At 37.1% G+C, this 20,628-nt stretch overlaps 2 protein-coding genes across 5 annotated transcripts in view; one reads left to right on the top strand and one right to left on the bottom strand.

The window, feature by feature from the left end:
- The window catches only part of MTMR7 (myotubularin related protein 7), a 48,931-nt gene extending 41,794 nt beyond the window's left edge, over positions 1-7,137 (top strand). For all 3 annotated transcript variants that reach the window (XM_082760291.1, XM_082760290.1, XM_082760292.1), the window contains 3 exons: positions 1,202-1,342; positions 3,608-3,734; positions 4,181-7,137. In XM_082760291.1, the coding sequence (XP_082616417.1) occupies positions 1,202-1,342; positions 3,608-3,734; positions 4,181-4,537 (625 nt within the window). In that variant the 3' untranslated portion in view covers positions 4,538-7,137. The remainder of the gene's footprint in view (positions 1-1,201; positions 1,343-3,607; positions 3,735-4,180) is intronic.
- Positions 7,138-8,820: 1,683 nt separating this feature from the next.
- VPS37A (VPS37A subunit of ESCRT-I) overlaps positions 8,821-20,628 on the bottom strand; it is a 15,550-nt gene continuing 3,742 nt past the window's right edge. For both annotated transcript variants that reach the window (XM_082759131.1, XM_082759132.1), the window contains exons 3-12: positions 20,292-20,406; positions 19,287-19,387; positions 18,113-18,332; positions 17,188-17,258; positions 14,857-14,984; positions 14,704-14,762; positions 14,550-14,618; positions 13,666-13,809; positions 12,871-12,951; positions 8,821-12,653 (exon numbers count right to left, since the gene is read on the bottom strand). In XM_082759131.1, the coding sequence (XP_082615257.1) occupies positions 12,871-12,951; positions 13,666-13,809; positions 14,550-14,618; positions 14,704-14,762; positions 14,857-14,984; positions 17,188-17,258; positions 18,113-18,332; positions 19,287-19,387; positions 20,292-20,406 (988 nt within the window). In that variant the 3' untranslated portion in view covers positions 8,821-12,653. The remainder of the gene's footprint in view (positions 12,654-12,870; positions 12,952-13,665; positions 13,810-14,549; positions 14,619-14,703; positions 14,763-14,856; positions 14,985-17,187; positions 17,259-18,112; positions 18,333-19,286; positions 19,388-20,291; positions 20,407-20,628) is intronic.

Here is a 20,628-nt window from a genome sequence, read left to right as displayed (position 1 = left end):
CACTCGTGGCAGAGCTGATGTTTGTTATCTGCTGTATAGGGCCCTGGGTCCTAGGTTACCTCATGGTACCCCCTGCTTTTCTCATGCATCATGATCATGACAGCAATAGTATTGTGAGGGACGTGGCAGTCGTTGCTTGCTGCTGCTGTTTGGACCCTTTCACTGCTCAAATGCAGAGCATCTGATATACCTTCGTCATAGCCCAAGCTATAACCGCAGGAGAAATCTCAGCTCACTTGTGTGGGCATCCTTTAAGTGCAGCAATAGGTCTGAGAGCCAATTTTATGGAGGGGATCCTCTCCATCTCTCAAACCTTTGGGACCAAATACCCCCAAATTCACATGCTAACAAATAAATTCTAGCTGACACTGCTAGGGCAAACCATCCCAAAGCATCTTACTGTCAATCACAGTTTACATGTGACCACAGACTCCACCATTATATGATTCAGATGTATGATTATGTGATTCAGACCAAGAACACACAACCTGGCCAAGCCCTGCACCTGCTGTGACTCACTCCACGTAAGCCACAGAAAAAAAGTGACCCATCACTGGAGTCTTAAAAAGAAGCTGAAAGTCACTTCACCTCACAGAAGCAAGATCCTGGCATGTAAAGCATTTTTTTTTTTTTTTTTTAACAATCTCAATTATTTTATACAGTACCTGTTGTTGCCAGCTTTCAGAATTATAAGCCCTCCCATGGCTGAATTTAACTCAGAGTAGAGAGAACAAGTGACTACTCAGCTTCTGCAGCCAGGCAACGTTCATATACGTGTCAGGCTTCTGCCTGTGTACTGATAACAAGCATGCATACTTGCATAACAAGCATGGGTTACGAATGCCTCGAGTTTCACCAAGGCCACAAAGGGGTTGCAGAGCAGTGGGGCAGGAAAGAAAGCACCAAGCTGTTCATCACCCTTACATGCATACTGCAGGGGAAGGTTCTAGGACTGTTCTAGGACTTCTACAGAGGAAACCTAAAATGAACCCAGCTCTCTACATTCTCTCTCCAGCTGCTCTGGCTTTATGGGGAACAGATGGAATTTTGCTGTTAATGACCAACAAAGGGATACATCTTATTCTGCTAAGGAAGTATAAAGCTGACTGTAAAAAAGTAGAGCACTAGAATGTCTTACCCAAGCTTTATTGATACCTGAGTTGTGCTTGAGATGTTTATACATTTGACTCTATTTTTTCAGAATCCAAGAACGAACGTATTCACTGTGGGCTCACTTGTGGAAAAATCGTGCAGATTACTTGAATCCTCTGTACCGATCAAACCACAGCCAAACCCAAAGGACCCTGTACCCACAGATGGCTCCATGCAACTTCTTGTACAAGTAGGTAATATCACTTGCTGCTGAGAAGCATTGGATGTGTTAGTACGTAAAAGAACATAATGCCTCTGTATTTATGTATTTATCGCTCCATAAGAGAACTTACAGAGAGTGAATTCAGGTTCAGATGCAATGAGTTCATTCCTTGCATGCTCACAGTCAGCCAACACCTCTGCAGCAGTCCACAGCAGAGTATTAGTCTGAAAAGAAGCTTAGAAAAGAATCTGAAAAGATTAGAGCTATATTGACAGCAGTGTGTCCTAATTTCATGGTTACTCACTTCTTCCACTGAGAAATGGCTCTTTCAGTTCTGTTCTCATCAATGTTTTATAAATTTAAATTTCCTTAAACTTCTTCCATTCAAGATTTTAGAATGATGATTTGATACAGTTTAATTGCTAAACTGAGTGTTCAGTAAAACAAAATGCAGACTTTATCTGTTATTGTTGTTATACCTTAAAGTATACGTGATGAATTCTACCTTTTTTTTTTTTTTTTTCCAAAATTGAACTAAACCTAATGAGTTTAGAATTGTTGGTATTGACATTCTGACTTGAGTAATTAATTGCGCCATTAATTTTAACAACCTTAAGGAGAACTTGATTAGAAATACATGAAAACTGTGACTTAAGTAAAATCAACTAATTTGCTTTCTAATTGCAACTAAAAGCACCTGCTAAAAAGTTAGTAAGTATCCTAGATGACAGAAACTGAATTTTCTCACGTCTACTGTTCCAGGCCATATCCACATTAAAAGAGCTTAAAAATAGCCATTAATCATATTCTTTGGCATAGTGGGATTTGTAAAAGAAATACCAATACTCCATTAGAAAAGTAATCCAGCTGATTTTAATTGAATTACTTGGGTGTGTAAAGATTTCCAAGCTATCAGACTGTAAACTTAAGGGGGAATGTGACAAATAGTATACAGTATAGTATTGGGGTAGGAATAATAGCTGCTTGGCTGGACAGGTGCATCTGAGGGCAAGTCTCTCAGTTACTTAACCTGTCTGGTGAGCTACTTACATACTCAAAGTCAGGTTCTGGCCATGTGTTGTGTGGAAAACAGGAAAGAAGAATGCTAGAGTAAGCTACAGACTTACTTACAGTTTGAATCTTTTTCTCCTGAAGATGAAAAATCAACTCAACTGTTTAGCTACGAGTTTGTCAGGTAATTCCATAGAGCAGAAAGGTAACTAGCCAGAGTGTATGCTTCATGCAATTTCCGTAGGCCGGTGTTTGCCTTTCTTTTTGCCATGGATTGCTATTTTAAATCAATTGCAATTCAGTGTACAGCAACTTGGTATCACTAGCGGAGGTTTCTCCATTAGAACAACATGTAAGTCCCCAGTACTGGAAAGCACTTGAGTACACCTCCAGCTATTTAATTATTGTTCTTTCTTTCCCAGCTTGCTTGTTTTCTTAAGCATTCTGTTTACTTGAGAGGTATAAGCATATATTTATGCAGCAACTGAAATGCCATAATTATTTTAGAGAAAAAAAAAATCATGTTGTTTAAAATTTCAGTTTAAATTTTAAGAGATCAAGACAGTATACTCTTTCTTACCCTTTGTTTTTCAGCCTTCTTCACAGGGAAAAAAATAGCAAATTGCTAATTAGCTGCCCATCACTCCCCTACCCCAGACAAAAATAAGCATATGGAATTCCAAAATTGGCTTTGTGGGAAGCTAAACAATGGTTAACAACTAGGATTATGAAAAATTGTCTGTAACCATTGCTACGGTTAGGTAGGTACCTTTGCTCTACAGCACAGACAGTGTAGAACAAGAAAATACTGTAGCAAAAGTCTGAATTAGTCTTAGAGGATACCTGTTCTTTTGATAAGCTATATCACTTCTAACAGTTAACGTCCTGAATTGCTGAAAACCCTAATCAGTGAACCACCCAGAGCCATTTGATCCAAGACATTCCCGTTTCTTTCTGTTGTGTATGAGAAGTGGTTCAAGCTGCGCATGCCCACAGATTTGCATCTTCAGGACAGACACAATGTAAATGAACCGTAATGAACCACTGCTATGGTGCTTAGGGACAAGGTTTAGTGGTAGACTTGGTGGTGCTAGGTTAACAGTTGGACATGGTGATCTTAGAGATCTTTTCCAACTTAAATGAATATAAATCTTACCAAACAGCTAATGAATGTATGGAGCGTGTGATGGATCTAAAAAAGGCTGAAAAAATGCACATATTTAAGTCTTCTGATACCGTCTTGCCAAATGAGAAAATTGCTGACCTTCCTCTCAATTCCAGGTTCTGGAGTGGTATGTATAATCGCTTTGAAAAGGGGCTGCATCCTCGACAGTCAGTTACTGATTATCTGATGGCAGTGAAGGAAGAGACTCAGCAGCTAGAAGAAGAGCTGGAAGTCTTAGGAGAGGTAATAAACACTCGATTGGGATGTCCCAGACTCGAGCTGATGGCAAATGAAACCCAATATGTGACAGAACCCCCTACACAATACATCCCCTTCTGGCATAAGGATGTCCAGCCATGGTCCTTGTTCTCACATAAATCATGGGAATTGCTTTGCTTTTGACATTCTGAGGCACAAAGGTAGACATCTCTGTCTAAGGTGAGAATTTCATCTGTGATGGTGCATCCATACTATTCCTGAAAGAAAACTTATATCCTTCTGTAATTCAGTTCAGCATCAGTTTGTGACAGACTTGTGCATGTCTGATACTCCATAAACAGAAAAAAAGTTTAAAGGGTGCCCCTTGGGTTGTGCTCTAAATTATTTATTTTTCAAAAGGCAAAGATACTTAAAGGGACCACTGGGTGCTAAATGGGTGTATGTAATATATACTGTTTTCTTGATTTCAGAGACTGGCCAATCTTCAGAAAATGCAATTAAATGGTAATAAAATCCAGAGTAAGCAGCAAGACCGAAGCAAACAATTAGGGCTTTCTGCTTCCACCAACAGCTTAGCCAATACTCCCCAGGAGTACGGCAGCGATCTGAAATCATTCCCGTCCCGGAGCCCTTCACAAGGGGATGAAGATTCAGCCTTGATTTTGACACAGGACAACCTGAAAAGCTCTGATCCTGACCTCTCAGCCAACAGTGATCAGGAGTCGGGTGTGGAGGACTTAAGCTGCAGGTCCCCCAGTGGGGGTGGCTGCTTGCCTAGCGAGGACAGTGGTAAGGATTCAGATGAAGCTGTATGTCTGGCAGTCTGAAACAGCTTCTCAGCAGGAAAGGAGCTAGAGGAAGCCAAGTCCTTCATGGTCTGGAATGATGCATTTTCACCAGATGAAGAATGGGAATGGTCTGTGGCCTAAAGAAGTAATCCAAAGAAAGGGAACTGTGCAATTGTGTAAGTAAAGATTAAGCAGAACAAGCCATGATTAGTTTTTAGACATAATGCTAATGAAAGGTAATCTCTGCTGTTATGAATATTTAATTTAAGCCAATGTGGTGTTTGTTTTCACTTTATCAATGCTGCACATAATTATTCCTTACTTTGTACATTTCCATATTTATTGTACAAAATAAGTTATTCTCCAAAGACATGAAATTCCAAAGTACTCTTACATATATGGACAAAGTTGAAGATCCACTTAGTGCTAGGCTACTGGTGAAGCAGTCAGAACTTATTTTTATAGCTTTTGTTGCCTTCAGATGTATTGTGAGCATCCTTTGTTTTTTCCATGAGAGGTATTACTTTTTGAATTCCAACAATTATTTATTTTGCATATTCTTCTACTAGAATTCTTTAAGGCACTGTAAACCTAACAAATGAATATGCTTGCTTAGGGAACAAATGCAGCTTTGATACTACAGAAGGATTCCTTAGTAAGAAACACGTGAATGCATCCCATTTGTACTCAACTCTCAACCAGTGTTGAAAGTTCAGTAGCTTCTGTGAATGAAACTTCAAGGACTATAACAATACTCAACACAATCTTTGCGGTAAAACATCCCTTTAAAATGGAAGATGTTAGGCTACATACTACAGCCTCTGTCTTTCATTCTCAAACGTTATTTATAGTTTACTCTTGTTCAAAAATGCCTACGTAAGATATAGAGGTAAAGTTTTACACATAATAAAAATCCAGACTCTTCAGCCTATGTTGACTCCTACTTGTCAGTCTTATTTCAGTGGGAGTGAGGTATGTGCATAGTCCAAAATCACTTATAAAAGTCATCTACAAGTGTTGCTCCAAATCCAGAATTAGCAGATGGTTATGCCCATAAAGGAATTATTATATTTCTTCCAAATTTTATTGTTCAGACTAAACTAAAAGTTGCTTTTTTTTTTTTTATCTGCACACAAAATTTCCCTTGTAGCATTTGCCAACCTGAGCATAGCAATGCTAATTTAAGACTGATTCAAAGAATCATTTTCTAGTATTAAATATGGAATAGAACAACACAATAGAAAATTCAGTCTTAAGTACGTTTTAATAATTTTCATTTTTTATCAGTAGAAGCAATAGCTTTCGTAATTATAGATATGGAAATGAACCACTGAAAAATGTTTAAAATTTGCGATGTTTTGAAACTCACTAAAAGGCTTCCAGATGAAGCCTCCTCCTCTTCCCCCATGCCCCAATTAAAGCAAATTAGTTAAATATATAATTCATGTCTGCTTTTAACTCCTTGGAGATAATGATGTAGCATTGAGTTCTAGTAAAACAAAGCATGGTAGTGATGTAAGATTACTTTGACGGCACTTCCTACTACTCCTTCAAGTACAGATTTACAGGCAGAATTAAATTATATAAATATACCTCAATTTAGAAGCTTTAGATTTTATTCTCAGTCTGCTTTTGCAGAATGGCTCTTCATTTTGTTCTAAGAATTTGTTATTGAGTAGGTAAACTTCAGAATGATAACTATCCTGATTAATATCCTCTTAAGAGAGCTGTTGTCTTTGAAGAAAAAACTTAATTCTTAACAAGATAGATCTTATTGTTATACTGGAAAGGCCAGATTCTCAGTTTGATAAATCCCTGTCACTCAAGTAAAAATAGGGCTATGATAACTTACCTTCTGCTGAGGATCCAGCCTTCTGGTTTTTAATCTTTATGGCTTTTTAATGAATGAAAATCCTGATTTTAATTGTACTTTTAAAAATGTTTCGTATTTTGAACATACCCTGTAAAATTTATGGTATTAGAGGAGATTTTGAATGGGTTTTCTCAAAGTAAAGAAATATACTGTAAAGTCAGCAATGAAACAAAATATACAGCTATCTTCCTAAAAATGAGTTTGAGACCGGGCAATACCATTGTACATCTTTAAAATGTAAAACTGTATTGTGGTATTGCACCTTATTAAACAGGTTTAGAAACAAATGCAGAACAGGAATATAGGCATACTAGGCATACTCAAAGCACTGTCTTCATGGAGCTAATGCAAGTTCTTAGCTAACATAATAACATTTTAAATGAAGTCTTTGCTTAGCAGCCCTCTCTGATGTGTCTGCGTCCTTCAAATTCTGCATTACTTACTATTGTTTTCATCGTTGTAATGTATGTATTTGTGCCATTATTAGCCTGCTGAGAAACAATTCCAAATAAATACTTAAGGTCACATACTGTTATGTTATTTCATAATGCTGAATGAAACAAAGGTTTGCTTTCCCAGTTCTTGTAATGCACTTCTTCAGTTAATCAAGACGCATTTTGTCACTGAGGTCAAGGGATTATTTTATCTTTCCTAGTTTCATACTTGGGTTCATTACTTTAAACTGTGGAGAAATCTACCGCTGAAAACAGCTGCTGTCAGTTGACTTGAGTTCGTTATACAAGAGTCTGTTACATCCCTGTATTTCTTCTATGCAAAACAAAAAGGATGAGCAAACCACACTATGAACTACCTTAATTTCTTGGAGCCTTGTAGGGATCTTCCCTCCGCTGCAAATCCTTGCAACTCTGGCATGAGTCCACTGTAATTTGAAATAGGACACACATGAGCATAACAAACTGCTGGGAAGAAGGGATTAGAAGAGTATTAGAGGTTTCTGCAGTGTAACTTTAGCCGCAGAACAGTTCAGGCTGTTCTTTAGTATGAAAATGTGTATCTAGAGGACACTTAGGGTAATGAGATCAAACAGTGGAAGTTTTTTCTACACATGATCTCCAGCTGAAGAACAGACAAAATGTATTCATCAACTGCTTTTAGTAGTAGCTCTATACACAACATAGACAAAGGTAGTAAATTGGATTCTGAAAAGTCAAGAAATAAGATGAAGTAAGTTGGAGGGGACAGCTGAGATTTAACAGTATCATTGCAAGCAAGGAAGAAAAAATAACAGAAAGATGGAGGCAGGGAGTAAAGTTCTCTGTAAAATGACTGGGAGGGGAACTACATACTTTGAAGATAGGGGGCAAGTCAGAACACAAGTTCGCATAGCATAAAAAAGTGTTTGATGACAGAAATCGGTAACAATTAAAATCCAGCAATAACAAAGAGGTAATGTGTGCAATGAAGGTAAGGATTTTATCACAAGCTAACTTGATGCATAATTAAGGACATTGCCCTGATCTGCACACAGAATTCTCAAGTTTATCACTATCTTAGCCAAGGCAATGGGATGATTTTCCAGCTGAAGCTCAAGCACAGCTTTCGCATTGGCTGGTCACTGTTCCATGCTATAGTGCGGAGATAGGTAAACACTACAGTGACTGAAAAACAGTGACAGGTAAGTTTCTGACAATTTCTTTGTGAAAGGAGGAACATGTGGAACAGAAAGTAAGTTGAAAGTAGGTCAATTTATACAGTATTAAGACTAATGAAATACCTGCCAAAGTTCTAGGCCCAGGAGCACAGGAAAGGGGGAATTCAGACACCAGAAACATTGCCAGAGAATGGGGAGATGGGAAGGAATATTAAAATAAGCATTCAACCTTATTTACATGATTTAAATTGCCAGTAAAACACAAGGAGACAGAAAATCAAACTATTTTACATCTTAAAATTTAGTGGTCTTCTAATATAGATTGTTCTGTAAAATAAGCTAATGAAACTTTACTGGTTCACTAGAATCAATAACTGAATTCAGTCAAGGACCTGTTTTTAAAAGTCTACTGGTTGTCAAGCTTATTCAGAATAATTTATTGTTTCCGATGATTAATGTGGTCATTTTCTTACTTTGTTAAAGTATTCCCTTATTATTGGTGATGTACATATCAATAAGCTACAAAGAACGACAGTAAAGTTCATTTCTGTAGCTGTCTGACCAAACTACAGCATTTACAAAAGCAGTAGCCAGAGCTGCAGTGTGGGTTTCCAAAACCCATTTCAGTGAAGATGGCTCTAGTAATGACTGCTGTTGAAAGGGTAAAGCTGGAAAAACTCAAATCACTACGTACAAAGAATGAAAGTTTGTCTTTGTGTAGCTTACTGTACACCAGTTTCCAACACAATTCTGTATCCACTCAACAACTCTATCCATAATTTAAGACAATTACCAGTTTTGTTAAAAATCCCAAAGCCTTTATTCGTATGTTTAACACACTACAGTATTTATTATTCAGAATAATGTACACAATAAGGCTGTAATAACTGACTTTAACTCTCTTGCCAGTGTTTTAATTCAGCTTTACCTGAATGTCTCTAAGAGAGATTATTCCTAGTCTTCAGAGGGAATAGTAAGAACTTAGACAGAAACAAGACTAAAAGATTTCTAACTTCTGTATCTGGTCAAAGTCCAAAGTGGCAGGAGTACGTAGAGGATAAATACAGCAAATACTGTAGATTAGATATTACTTAGATCTAACTTTCTAGTCTTTTGTTTGTACTGGTGGTTAGCATAGCTGTATGTATCTGACAATCTGTCTTTCAGAAAAGTTAGCATGTCAAATATACTGTGAAATTTAAGAAAACTTTCTTTGATAACCCCCAGCAGAACGTACCATTAACAGCAGTTAAAATGAAACCTACTTGATTTCAGACGTTTTAAAGTTTCTCTGGTCTGCAATACCAACAGTTACAATTGCTATATGGAGAATTCACTTCTGGATTTAAGTAGTCTCTTGACTCAGGGAAGAACAGGAGGCCTAAATTCAGCTTAAAAACCACCGTTTTGCAATGAGATGAGGTACGTAAGTATGCAAAATCAGACTCAATTAGCAGTTACAATACAGAATGTGCCCTTGAACCCTCCCCAAACTACCGCAATACCAATGACAAATTGCCTCCTTACTTTTGTATTTCTTACTCATTTCACTTTTCCATTTGGTGTAACACCTCAGTATGAGCTTTACACAATGCAAGGCCCTTCAGAAACCAGTAAGCAATAAGCAGCCTACTACTTCAGGCTGCTTAAAAGTTCACTTGACACATTTCAAAAGACTTTTAGGATATGCATCTCACAGCAGCTTCCATCCTCTTACACTTCATAGGGAATTGTTTAAAGCTGGATTTACAACTACACATTTCTGTAAAATATAATAAAGAATATGCTTAACAGTTAACAACTAGCAAGCTAGAAGCCAGCTAATTCTGTCAGAGTATTTATCACTGTTCTACCATGTCTTCTGGTGACAGTATGAAGGTTACATATATAGAAAAGCTTGCATTGGCACAAATATCGTTGGACTTAAAATAACAAAGCAACAACAGTAGGAAAAACAACAGCAGGTTGCTTTATCTTTTAAGGGTCATAAGGAAGCCATTCCTGCATATTTTACAGGACACCTGTAGTTAGCCAAGTACACTGTTACTGGATTCAGGGAGTTGTGTGCTCCTTTGGATGGGTTTGTAACCACTAAAAAAAATAAGAGGAAAATCTCCTTAGAAATAGGAATGGGTATGAGAGAGAAAATAAGAAGGGAGATGAGAGAGGTCTTTCAACACTGATACCCCTGAAAAAGAAACACTGTACTAAGAACTTGCATGGAAGACTGACATATCATCAGGACGCTACGAAGACCTACGTTTGTAAGTTTGATCTCTTGGAAAACAGGACTAAGCAAAGAGGAAAAGCTGAAATGCTGTGAACTTGTTCGAGTTTTGGAAGCAAATGATCTGAAAGTGACCTGACTGGAGAGTTCAGTCACAGCAGAACACCATAGTATACCACAGAACATTGAACAGGAGGTGGCAAATGAAGACAGAAGCCTGTCATTTCATAGCAACATAAAATGTGTAAGGAAAATAGTCCAACTGAGGAAGAGCACCAGATGTTTCCTCATCTATCCCTTTCTCTTCTTACAAGGAATAGGGGAAAAATAAAAAAATGACAGACCACTACAGAATTGCATGACCAGTCTTTAAGTTTCCTTAGCTAGATACTCAGAAGGATTCAAAGGAACTTGTATACTCAACACAGAAGTAGATGGGGTTTGCCAAGAAGGTAACACTGATGACTTAAGTCTAAGTTCTCTACAGATGCAGAAATCACACTAATCAGAAACCTGTTTCCAAAACCTCTTAGAAAATATTTCAATCTCATTTTAAAGTAGGGCTTTAGTTAGCAAGCTAGCAGAAGTGCTCTATCAATAAAAATGCAGTATTATGCACACTCAGTGGAAATGTTTTCGGTGTGTTTTTTTTTTTTTTTTTTTAAATATTCTGTACATTATTGCTTAATTGGTGGCATTTATAAACTACTTATTTTTTCAGGCACCTAAGTATCTTTTTTGATTTGGACGATAGTTGTATTTACCTGGGGACATCCAATCTCAGTATTTGGCCTGGCTTTTCAAAATACAAAAACTCAAACATCAGCAAATACTATACTTGCCCTGAACGGCAGCAGCAAACAGGCAACAAAACTATGAAGTACAAGAGGGCTGAGATTAAAGCTCCATTTGAAGATTCACTAGGCTGCGGTACAGACTTCTTGCGCTTACTTTTTTTTTTTTTTTTAACCATAACTTCAAGTTTAAAATTGGAGAAAAGTGAATAAAGAAATACCTTATTCCATTCTGCCAGTGTTTAGCACTAGCTGAAGATGAGTGATATAAAGAAGTTCTCTCCTGGACTGACCTGCTTTAGTTTCAGACTCGATTCTGTGATGTTTTCTGGCCCTACCCAGGTAAGAGAGTAACTTCTGGGCTAAGAAGGTTATCTCCAAACTGTTTTCTGACAGATTACTTAATCAGTTCTTTACCTTATTCCTCTTCCAGAACTGTAGTTACTTCTGTTCTTCTGGAACTTTGACTATCCCCACGAAAACCTAATTCACTGAGAGATTAAGAAAAATAATTTGTCTTTTTTCAAGACCAAGAGATAATATACATGTATGTACTTAGGGGTTGTATTTTTCTCCTACTACAATACTGCATTTGGTCCTATCCACTCTCACCCAACATGCCCCATCCTACAAAAGATCCCCACCTGAGTCAAGATTGAGTGGTTAAAGGGCAGAATTAAGGGCAGGCTCAGTTCCAAATTTTATCACTGACCTTAACATAAAACACAGTACATCCCTAGCCAAATCAGTTTCATTGTTCCTTTAACATAGAGAGTAACTGTTACTTCACAAAGAACTTCAGCATTAGTTTTTTGTAAAGTGCTTTTTGAGTTCCTCACAGGATGAGCATATTCGTGCCTAACACACAAGCTAGAAGATAACCTGATTTTTATTTTCCCGTAAGTAAAAACAAATATCAAAATGAAATTTTTAGATGAAAGTTGCGTTTAATTACAGTGCCAGGTACCAAGCCACTCCTGACGTCAAGTGCATTGGTGCTATTGAGCAACATAAATCTACACAGAGCTCATTTATTCCATTTTGATTCCAACGTATTTTGTTCCAACACATCCTCTGCTTAATCTGAATCTACTTATCCAAAACACAGTACAGGCTATAATTAGTTTTGTGTTATTACCTAAAAGTAAAAAAATTATTCTTAAACATTTTGGCTTCAAGAAAAGACAGCTTGTGAATTTACTGACAATCTCAAATATGAACTTCTTCAGTTTCCAAAGCCCTATCACCATTTATCTCAAACACTTCCACAGCCAAACCTGTTTAAATTTCAAAATACAAAAGATATGAATTATGTTTTTATAAAAATGTAAAAAGCTAGTCAAAATTACATGTTCAGATATTTAATCTTTGAAGAATGGGGTATAGCAGCAGGAACTTAAATATAATAAGAACTATCAACAATAAATACAAGAAATTAGTGCAAAGATTGCAATAGAAGGATTCTTGAGTACAATGAGAATATAAAGAGACATTCTAATTTGTACAAAAACAGTCCCAACTCCGTATACAATCTCTTCTATAAATACAACCACATAAGATGAAATGCTTATTCGCAAATAATAGTTATTAAAAAGTGTGCTTTATTGTTTTTTTCACTCTTCTGTTGGCAGGTGTAGTTTGCAGGAAGCCTGTAAAGACAAATTTCCATAATTAGATTTTGCATTTAAAACCATTTCTGGAGGAGTTAATGAACAATAGGTGGAGCACATACTTGATTCCCAAACAAAGCATTATTAGAACACCAAACATTCCAACAAATCCATTTGCTGTTAGCAATTCAGAAGTGTGTGTAACAATGTGGTAGATTAAAAGAAGTTCACCACAAATATTAAAACAGCAGTTTACCTATAGCGGAGCGTGAAATTGGCTGTGCATTGCTATTGCCTGTTGAAGTTTTTCTTCTTTGGCTCGTCTACAGTGGCAGAGCTAGAAAATAAGACATAGGAAGAGTGAATTCTGAAAGGAATTTGTACAACACATACTGTATTTTCTCTTCAATGATTTAGCTATTTCTCAGGCTCTTTAAGAAGGGAAAGACCCATGAACGTTCCCTCCAAACTTCAGGCTGAACAATTTTGTGTATTGATAACATCACTCCATCCACAATGTGAAAGGTTTCCTCTTTTAACGAAATGCCTTTAGCAGGCAACTTTAAAGAAAGGTACACTACACAGTAAGTTGTGCTTGCCACAGCATGTGCAAGAACAGTTAGTTTTGAACCTGCTGCTTATTTGCTGATAACCATCAACAGATTAATTAGTATAAGAAGTTTAATAAACTGAGTGTTAGGGATGTTTAATATAACACAACATGCTATATTAACCTACCAAATTTAAAATAGCCTATGTGGCTATGTTTCCTGGATCTATAGAGGATACAGAAGAAAGTGGTACAAAAATACCTGCAACAGCATGGTAAGGGTCGAATGGAAGAGATCTTTTCATTCCTGCCTCAAATATATGTGCATTCAGAATGCAGACTGCATTTTAAATGGACTGAAGACACATAGCAACATTTTTGTTTTGTTGGAGCTTGCTAAAGCACTGTTCTAAATCACAGGACTGCTCAAACTCTGCCTTTTAAATTTAATCACTATGTGCTGCATATCTCTCTGTTTACAATTACTTGTATTTTACATACCGTTCTCTTTTCCATGAAACTACTAAGAAAGTCATCTATTTCTGTTTTGCCTTCCAAGAAGTCTTCTGCAATAGTGTCAGATTCCTCTTCAGCTTCATGAGCGGCTACTTTAAGTCTGGCTTGCAGAGCACTCGGACTGCAACTCTAAGAAAACAAAAACTTAATATTAAATCATCCATCAAAATCCACATTTCCAAGAACAAGAAAAATGACTATATAAATATGGGATATGTGAACAGAGCATTACTATTACATAAAAGCCTCATTAATCTAGCAGGGATTCAGTGTGAGAAGTGAGTGTGCTGTCTACAGTGTCTATGATATCTAGAATGATCCTATGATTACATAAAAGCCTAAACAACCAAATGAAGCTTCACCTCCAAGGAACAGCATAGCTTATTAATCTAGAAGGGATTCAGTGTGAGAAGTAAGTTTGACATGTATGTAATGTTTGTATGTAATGTTGCCCAAAGTAAGCATACCAAGTGAAACACGGCATTTAAAGTTCCACAGCAATGGTTTTAGTCATTGTTCCCAGGTACAGGTTTACAAGTTCATGACATTAAATGGGTACTATTAATTGAACAAGCCTTCTTTAAAAATGACTTTATTTTTAGAACTCCTTGCCCCAGTATTGTACTTAAAAACAGCACTACAAGTTCATCATATGCCTTCTTCCAACTTTGCTTCTACTATACTGTAAGAAAAATAGCAGTGCCATTGCACTGTTTTGCTCTCAATATGGTTGCTATTTCATCCTGAATGTGAATCTTACTATTTCATGTAAAATTGGAATTCAACCAGAATATTCTTTATGAGTAGAGATACAAATAAAACTTCACTTTAGGAAAGTATTCTTAAAGGATATGATATAGAGATTATACCTCACTAAGTTCGTGTTGTCTTTGCATCTTTTTTTCAAAGGCTGCTTTCATCTGTGTGAGTTGCTCATACTGAAAGGAAGAAAAAGAATGGTTTCTCCCTGAAAAAAACAAAACATTTCAACTAGTTCTGAAAAAGACTATACTATTCACTTACTTTATCCAGCACCGTCTGTCTTTTTGCTTCTAGACTAGGCTCCAGCAACAAGTTTTTTTCTGTAAAATAAAGTCACTATTATTAATTATTATTATTTTAAAGGATCCAGTTCTCAGAACACAGCCATAGATGCCAGTTATCTTGACTTCTTACTTGCCAGCTCTTCAATGCTTTTCACTAGCTCATCTTTATCAGTAATGACTTGCTTCAGTTGTGGCAGATTCACAAACTGTTCCAGTAACACTTCCTCTTGCTCATTCATATTGGTCAGCTGTGATATACTGCATTCAAACAAAAAGAAAGCACTTTTAAAATTAACAATAAAACAAAAGTTTGAGACATTCACATGGAACTAACTTTACAGATGCAGGACGCTTGGCCACAGCTTTTTACCCTTTCTCCTGGATTGTGTATCTACAGCAGCACATTTAAAGAGCCAAAAGTATCTCTCATTTCAAGCCTTGATTCAAAGTGGTTTTTAATGCTACTGTGGAGGGTTGACCTGGTCTTGTTGCCAGACAAAAACCCAAGTGCTCCCTTCACTTCCCTCTTCAACAGAATGTAGGGAGAAAATAAAAAGGAAAAGCACATGGATTGAGATAGAGGCAGGGAGATCACCTACAAGTTATTGTCAAAACACACTCAACATAGAAAAAAATATTTTACTTTAATGCTGAGTTGGGTTGTGAGAAACAAAGACAAACTGGAACACCTTTCTCTCCATCTTACCCCTTTTTTCCCCAGACTCAACTTCACTACATCATTCCCAACTCTTCCACCTCCCCTTTCCCCAAGCAGCACGGGAGAAATGGGGGTTGCAGTCAGTCTACAACACTGTCTCAGCAGCTCCTTCCTCCTCAAACTTTTCCTCTGCTCCAGTGTGCGTACTCTGTGTGGGCTGCAGTTCCTGACACAAGAGCCTGCTCTAGCGTGGGCTCTCCACAGCTGCAGTGTCCAGGCAATATCCATCAGCTCCATCCACCAGCATGGGATCCTTCATGGGTTGCAGTGTGGATATCTGTTCTGATGTAATCCTCTGCAGGGACTCCAGGGAATTACCTGCTCCACTGTGATTTCTTCCAAAACGTCCATGGGCTGCAGAGGAATATCTGCTCTGGTGCCTGGGAACACCTCCTCTCCCTTATTTTCTGACCTTGGTGTTCATGGGAATGACACTTGCTTTCCCCCGATGCTTTTTGTTTTCTTAGATAAGTTTTCAAAGAGGTGTCCCAAGCTTTGCTGATCAGGTCAGCTGTCCTGCAGTGGGCCTGTAACTGTACCAGGCACAGAGACACACCTTTGCTCATTCTCACACGGACTATCTGTGCAGCCCCCATCTACCAAAGCCTTGCCACCTGTACTCAATACAGCTACTCAGCGCAGCCACATTATCATCCATGACTTAAATACACTCATGTTGCCAACAAATTCTAACACCCCAACTACCTTCTGAAAAGTCATAGACTTTTAGTCTAGTCTTCCTGGAAGAGACTGGGTATCAGCATTTTATTTCTTTAAACAAACACCTTCCCACACACATTCCAACGCACAAACTTTCTGCCACATGTTAGGGATGCTACTACAACTTATAGCTGACTTAACCAAATTCAACACAGACCCTTAGGAAAGCATCCAGGGAAACAAACAAACAAAAAACACACAAGTCTTTCTCGAGAGAGGCTTTTTCCATTTTGAAAGGACAGCTTTTTTAATCAATAAACTACGATAACAGCAAAAAGACGCGAGACCAGAAAGAGAATAAACTTATGGCCTAAAACTCTTTCAGAATTAATAATTAATTAGTAATCTCTTCAACCCCAGATAACTGATCAAGAAGGCTGTCTCACTAGATCTAAGCAAGTTGATGGGAACAATGGTACACTTTCTGGATCATGACAAGATACATTTTGATGAAAACATTTGCATAATATGTATATGAAGTATTCAGATAAGGAGATGACTCACCCTGGGACAGCTGGCAATTTACCACCTGGATTTATCTAACCCAATCCTGCAACATGTGCTGAGCTGCTCACAAAGTAGCCCACTGTTTACCTTCTGCTACAGTCCAACATTTTAAAAGAATGTAACTTGTGAACCAATCTCAAATCCAGTTCCCTGTCCTTTTTCTTCTTTTCAGGAGTAAGCTCTTGAAGTTTCCTTCTACTGTATTAGTGACAGTTAAGCTCCTGTTGAGGCCCCAGAAGACAGCAGAATACTAGTAGCTAGAAAAAAAGTGTAAGCAAAGACTCTTTTTCCTCGTGTTGAATCCTGAAGTATTGTTCCTACTGAGAAAAAACCTAAACAAGAAGCGAATATAAATACAAAGCTAGCTTACTTTCTCACTGTACAGTTCTGATAACTGGTAGTTATTCTATTAATCATTTCTACAAAAGCCTTTCAGTAAAAAATACAGAATTATGACCAAAATCACACACAGCAGTAACTGTGGACTAGGGAGTTTATTGCCTTCTGAAAATTTACCTTAGTTCTGAAAGTTCTGGAAATGTATCAGGAATATCAGGCATCTTGTAAGTAAATCCATTTTGGCCAACCTAAATGGAAGTTTAGAAATGTTTAGTAGATTTAAAAAAAAAAAAAAAAAAAAAAAAAAGAACAACTTCTTAGTAGGTAAACTGATTAATCCAAAACTGGAGATAAATATTTATCACTAACAAGTAGGAAAACCAATAAGCAGCTGTAAGCACTGTCTCCCAACACAGAAAGTCTCAGCTCAACCATGACAACAAAAATACTCAGGGATGTTTGAGGTGGCATATCATAAAATTATCTTCCTCCAAATCTGGCTCTTTTGTCTTGCTAAGGCCTCCATTTCTCAATAGACAAATGACCCAGGAAACACAGAGGTAGGAACACAGGTGTAGAACTCAGAGAACAAAGAAAAGAAATTGACATTCTGATCTTTTGCACGTCTTTCCAGCCCACCACTCACAAAAAAAGTTGCTAGAAAAGAAAATGTCTTCATAGCAGGTAGAAATTTTAATTTACAAAACCAGAAAAGTATCCGCCAAGAAAAGCTTGTTTCCAAAGACAAGGTTTTATCCACATGATGAGAGAAAGACTAAACATTTACATATGAAGCTTTTTGAAGACACTCAAAAAATACTCCTCCCATGGTTTAGAGCAGTGTGCAAATACAGACACACAAGATCCATGAAGAGAAGCTATCTGAAGCAGGACAATGAGAAATAAATGCCTGACACTGCACATTGTTCTCACCAGATAGCTTTCGGGTAAGAAATCCTGTATAGAAAAGCACCTCACTTCATTCTCCTAGCACCTGCAAAGCAGTTCTGCACAGTCCTTTGATTTTTGTAGCATTGCCATGTGTGCCTTCTAGGGAACTTGCACCCAGATTAACTTAAGCAGCAAACCTCAATACACAGACCTGAAGCACCGCTTCTGCTGTTGGAACAGGTAATGGCAGGTCAGTAATCAAGCCGTAAGAGGGAGCAGCAGGCTTATCTGTTGCGTAGCTCGAAGAAACCGATTCAGAAACAGGCACAGCTGCCATTGTTCTGTTTGTTTCTTGAGGTGGGTATGGAGGAAGAAATGGAAACCCCTGAGGAGCAGCATATGGAGGCATTGCAGCTGGTTTGCTGTAAAGGCTAAAAACAACAGAAAACGTGACCATCAGCAAGCAACCTCTTACAGCATTTTCCTTATCATTTCATTTATAATTGCTAGACCATATACAGACAACACTGAATTTTTAAAAGACCATAAACTTTGCATTTTCTGTTCTCATTTATTTCTAACATTAGAAAGCCTTCTTTATGTATTATAGTACAAGACAGATACACAACTTTATTAAGCTATATCCTTGAAGAGCAGCCAAATACACACATGTGCATGCATAACTATAGAAAAGTACTTCTCAAAAACTTGAGAGAATGTAAATTTAAGTTCTTTATATCTTAAAGTCCTGCAAAATGCATCTGTATGATTCATTAGTTCTTGTTTATGATATAGTATTTAACTGCTTCAGCAACATATCCAGAATTACTTTTAAATAACATGAATTGTTTCTTAAATTCACAATTGCAGCAGCATCTAAACTGAGGATCACTGTCAGCCAAAAGAAGCACTGCTGTATAGACAAGACTGCAGTGTCTCAGGCCGCTTTTGCATATTTAGTACGATTACGTAAAACTATAGTTATTTATGTGCAACAGAAAACTACCTCCAAGCCTGGGAAATTACAAACAGAATACAAAGAAACAACTGCTCAGATCATGATCTACAGCAAATTCAAAATTTCATTTATTGTAATAATAATTACAATACTTGGCCATTTTCAGGAACATATAAGAGTTTGAAGTTGTGTCATATATGTATCCAATGAAATCTAGTGCTTTTAAAAAACATAGTGCCATCAAACATGCAATTGTGTAGATGCAAGGCATATATGTCACCCAACAAATCCACTATATTATTCCTGCTCCTGTCCTCCTAATACTTGGTTGGATTTATTATTTTTTTTTATTTTTTTTTTAATTTAAAAAGGAAAAGTTAATATACGTGGTTACATGTACACCGATCACCATGTTACACATACTTACTAAGGAAATGATGATGGGCTAGGAGCCAGAACTGGAGGACTCTTCCAAAACTCATCCAGTATACTTTGAACAATTTTTCCAAGATCTGAGTGCATTGTAAACTGGTATTAAAAACAAACAGAAACCAATTTTAAGCTACATGCAAAAGAAAAATCATGCCTGGAATTCTGCAGTTCCAACATACACTGAACACAGCCATTTATTACACGTGGCAGTGTGCTAGGTGATTTCAGAGATATATTGCCCAACGTAAACAATTTATGCAAGAGCTCCAAATTCTTTAAGTGACAAAGACACAGAATTGAACAGAAACTAAAGTGTTTTTTTCTGCATATTCCATTATCAATGGAGAAACGAATAAATTCAACATTTCTAATGAACAACAAAAACTTAAGTACCCAGTTACATTTGAAAAAAATCAAATCTATAAATTAAGATTTAAATTTGAGACCAAAAGCATCATTAATTGTATCGTTCATAAAAAGTCACTCTAAAAACAAAAAAACAAAAAAACAACAACCTGCTCCCTAGCCCCCATCCCTGTTGGCAGAGGGGAGAAAAAAAAAAAAAAAAAAAAAGAACAGCATATGAAAATCCTGCATATTAGAGCAAAACCTTGGCATTTTTCTAACAGGATTAGGGTAGAAAGCACAAGGTTACAAAACAGTCCAAAACCATCTTTCTCTTTTATTTGGAATTCACTGTAGAGAAACAAGAACTGTGCCATTGGCATTAATAAAAAAAAAAAAAAGAGATAGGAACTTTCTAAGCTATAACAACTCGGTTTTAGCTATATGTAAAACTGTACTCAGTAATAGTAGTAATAGAATGAAGAGAGTATACTGAACAGTACTGAATTTATGTTTTCAGACTGAGGACACTTAAGAAGGATTAGAGTCAGCCCTAGACTTTTTTTTTTCCCCAGAAGTACTGTCAATAATCTAGCACGACATAGTAAAATCGCTATTACCAGTAGATATATGTGAAGCTACAAATTATACATACGTTATTTATTAATGGCCCAGTCACATAAACTCCCTGCTTGTCCATTAAATGATGTCTCACAGGTGGGAAAACACTGATGACGGGTTTTTCCTGAGGAAACTGAGGTGGAAGCAAGCTGCAAATACAAAAGTAACCATTACTACAGCTACACCCCGCGATCAAGTTTGCTTCAAGAAGGCTTCTTAGGCAAAAATAAATAAATAATTACAGAAACTATTAGTTACATAAATTTGCTCTTCTATGAGAACAGTTATAGAGAAATACATCATGAAGCGGGCACGGATTATTCAGTAACAAAACTGTAAGTCAGTAATATCACTTCAGAGATGCTGGAATA

The sequence above is a fragment of the Aythya marila genome (genome assembly GCF_965140915.1).
Source record: "Aythya marila genome assembly, chromosome: 4".
Lineage (NCBI taxonomy): Eukaryota > Metazoa > Chordata > Aves > Anseriformes > Anatidae > Aythya > Aythya marila.
Note: the sequence above shows the minus strand (reverse complement) of the source record. Positions and strands in the feature narration are given on the sequence as shown.